General features: G+C 42.6%; 1 protein-coding gene across 3 annotated transcripts in view; it reads right to left on the reverse strand.

Moving 5' to 3' along the window:
- The window catches only part of Ipo8 (importin 8), a 64,227-nt gene that overhangs the window by 49,639 nt on the left and 10,848 nt on the right, over positions 1-3,740 (reverse strand). For all 3 annotated transcript variants that reach the window (XM_005364624.2, XM_005364623.3, XM_026787907.1), the window contains exon 3: positions 2,896-3,052. In XM_005364624.2, the coding sequence (XP_005364681.1) occupies positions 2,896-3,052 (157 nt within the window). The remainder of the gene's footprint in view (positions 1-2,895; positions 3,053-3,740) is intronic.

Raw genomic sequence — 3,740 nt, forward strand, 5'->3', positions numbered from 1 at the left:
CAAGTTCTGTAACTCACCTACAGTCAGACACCATTGAGGAAGAATGACAATCTGTTATCAAGTTCTGTAACTCACCTACAGTCAGACACCATGAGGAAGAACGACAAACTGTTATCAAGTTCTGTAACTCACCTACAGTCAGACACCACTGAGCGTGAACAACACTGAGAAATGTGTCATTTGTAAGTTCAAACTTGTGTGAACACCAGAGTGTCTTTATACCTAAGATGTTCATCTAGATGCATCTAGACGGATGTAATCACAAGGGATACAATGTATATATTGTAAACAGAAACTACTGTATACGTGGTGGGGTGTAAGGAAAAGTGATCATATTAAAAACCTCAGTGGCTCACTCTACTGAAAATAAACAGAATTGGGGAACTCCTCAAATATATGAAACCTTTGTCTTATCCTAAAGGTATTTTTTAATGAACTTAAAAAAAAATAAATTCAAGGGCTGGAGAGATGGTTCAGTGGTTAAGAGCACTGGCTGCTCTTTGAGAGGTCCTAAGTTCAATTCTCAGCAATCACATGGTGGCTCACAACCATCTATAATAGGATCTGCTACCCTCTTCTGGCAGGCAGTTATACAAGGAGAGCACTCACACATAAAAGTATAAATAAAATTTTAAAAATTAATTAATTTAAAGACTATCAAAAAATCAAAGTATGCAAAAAATCTATCTTGACTTTGTAAAAATTGTTACTTATTTTATATTTGGATCTTCATATCCAGAAAGAGAGGCATGTATAGGGTCTTGGGTCTGATCTATAGCATACACACACAGAGAAAGACAAACAGAGAGACAGAGACACACAGAGAAAAGGAATAAAAAGATACAGATTATATATACACACTCAGAGATAGGTGATACATATATACACACATAAATATATACAGAGAGATATGCAAACATATAGATGATGGATAGACAAGACAGACAGACAGGCAGGCACCCAAATATAGACAGATAGGCAGACACACAAATACACATATATCTACCAAATGGGCAAGCCTAGGGCTGGTGTGTGGCTCATTGGTAGAGCACCTCTCTAAGTACAAGGTGTATGTATACACATACACATACCTATCAAGTGGATAAACATAGTGAAAACACACGCTAAATTTTGTACTCTGAGTAAAACAAATATAGATTTGCTAGGGAATTTCTGCAAAGGGGAAATCTAGGAACCACCTCCAAAGAAATAAGTGAGGAAAAAAATCAATCAAAGAAATAAAACAGAAAGAGAGGAATACCTCCTCCGCTTTGACAAGATGCTGTCCCACAGCACTTAGTGCAGGCATCACCTCTTCAGTGGGATTTCATTTGTGATTAATATTGAGAAGATAACGAAAGGGAAACAAAAGTGCTCCTTCTACAAATGACCACTGCTACCAAGTATGTCTACATGAGGCTATTTGATTAGAAAATTAACCTGACAAAATTTGCATTCCAAACTGTAGTTTTTGGAGGGCTGTTTACTTGTAAAAAGGTTTTATGTAGCCCAGACTGACATCCAATGCAATATGTAGCCGAAGATGACCTTACACTTTTGACCCTCCTGCTGCTACATCTCAAGCGCTGGGATCCACACATGCACCACATGCACCACAGCACTGTACGCAGCGCTGGGATCCACACATGCACCACATGCACCACACCATTGTATGCAGCGCCAGGAACGAGCCCAACGCCTCATGCTAGGAGAGCCCTGCACCAGCTGAGCTACACCCTCAGTCCCGGGATTCCAAATTGAAGAAAAAAAAAATGATGTTCAGTTGAATATCCAGTAACTTAGATCCACAACAACTAGAAAAACTTAAGCAGCATATTCTGTCTTCCTTATAGTACCAAATCAGACTTCTCTTCAATACTTTCAGACAAAATCAAACAACAAGAACAAGCGTCTTCAGGGGTCTTTGGGGCATCGGAAGAGCAAAGCCACAGGACTGTCTCAGAACAAACAGGGAACCCTGTCCACCACCGGCAGCTGCTCCTTTAAACAACACTGGAGTAAAGCATAGCTAAAATTTTTCTCTTTTTTTAAGATTTCACCTTGAGATGGGCCTCATGGTAAGTGTAAGACTGGCAGGAGAAGCTACTCCCGTGTGTTGCTGTAGGAACACTGGGAGATTCTGGAGACCAGGAAACAAGCGTCTTCACAGATAAACATACAACGGTTTTGAGAGGTTCCTGGAACACTACTGACCTGTAGGCAACCAGTGAGAATAAGGAGGTTTTCTTGAGTGCACACACACCTGTGTTCCCTAGCTGAGAAAATAACTACACCACAACTCAACGCCTGTCCTCCCTCAGGTTTCCTTTCTTTTCCTGTTTCCATCATGATTGCTCTTAATATCTGATATTAAACAACCTATGCCTCACCATCGTTGTATCTGTTGACCTCCCCTCCATTTCAGAGAAAACTTAATGACTGGATCATATGCTGACGTAAATTTATTTCTATTTTAAGATTGCAAGATGCTTGACTCCACAGCTAAGCTCCAATACATGGCACTAAAAACTTATTTCCTGGGTTGGAGATGTAGCTCAGTTGGTAAAAACTTGCCCAGAATGAAGCTCCAACTCCACATATATCCATCGTAACCTGTAATTCCAGTACTTGAGAATGGAGACAGGAGGACGAAGCACACTTGCGACCAGTCTGGGGTACAAGAGACCTGTCTGTCTGTCTGTCTGTCCGTCCGTCCGTCCGTCCGTCCGTCCGTCCGTGTCTCTCTCTCTCTCTCTCTCTCTCTCTCTCTCTCTCTCTCTCTCTCTCTCACACACACACACACACACACACACAGAGCGGAAGATTACACCCAAGAGTCAGTTCCAACCAAGGAGGTCAAATGCCTCCTCAAATCACAGACAGGGCATGGCCTACCTCACCAGATCCGGAGATCGAATTATCCCCTCCACAATGTTGTCACGTATCTGCTGTCGGTCGTTCTCGTGGATATTGAATGGAAAGATTGCTTCTCCTGGGGGAGGCTCCCTGTCCGGCCAGTACTGTGTCACCATGTTCTTCAGGTAGATGGCAGCTGAGTTTAAGAAAATCAGAAAGACCACTTCAACTCAATCTCAAGGAGCTCAAAGGCTAAACAGCCTTCCATGCGGAATGCGATGTCCATCAGAGATGGAAAACCTTACAGGTACAACAAGCCAACTCGGGAAGGGGAGATGGGAAGAACTCAGAGTTTTGTATGGAGTCAGAGCAACATTAAGCAAGAGGACATACCTAGATGACACAGAAATGACCTGGGAATCATAGACATGTTTTCAGACTGACATCGGGAAACTGTTGTGGAATAATCTTAGTGTACACTGTGAATATGTGCCACTCTGTTTAATTAAAAAGCTGAACAATACGTAGGCAAATTTTCTAGGCAGAGGACACTGAGAAGAAGGGCGGAGACATCAGGAGATGCAGAGGAAGCAGCACGGGCAGTACAGAGTGAAGGTAACCTGGCCATGTAAAAGGACATAGTTAAGATATGGTTAAAGGTAACCTAGCCAAGTAAAAGAACATAGTTAAGATATGGTTAAAGGTAACCTAGCCATGTAAAAGGACATAGATTAAAAGATATGGGTTGCCGGGCGATGGTGGCGCACGCCTTTAATCCCAGCACTCGGGAGGCAGAGGCAGGCGGATCTCTGTGAATTCAAGACCAGCCTGGTCTACAGAGCTAGTTCCAGGACAGGCTCCAAAGCCACAGAGAAACCCTGTCT

This window comes from Microtus ochrogaster (assembly GCF_000317375.1).
Source record: "Microtus ochrogaster isolate Prairie Vole_2 chromosome 14 unlocalized genomic scaffold, MicOch1.0 chr14_random_2, whole genome shotgun sequence".
Taxonomy (NCBI): domain Eukaryota; kingdom Metazoa; phylum Chordata; class Mammalia; order Rodentia; family Cricetidae; genus Microtus; species Microtus ochrogaster.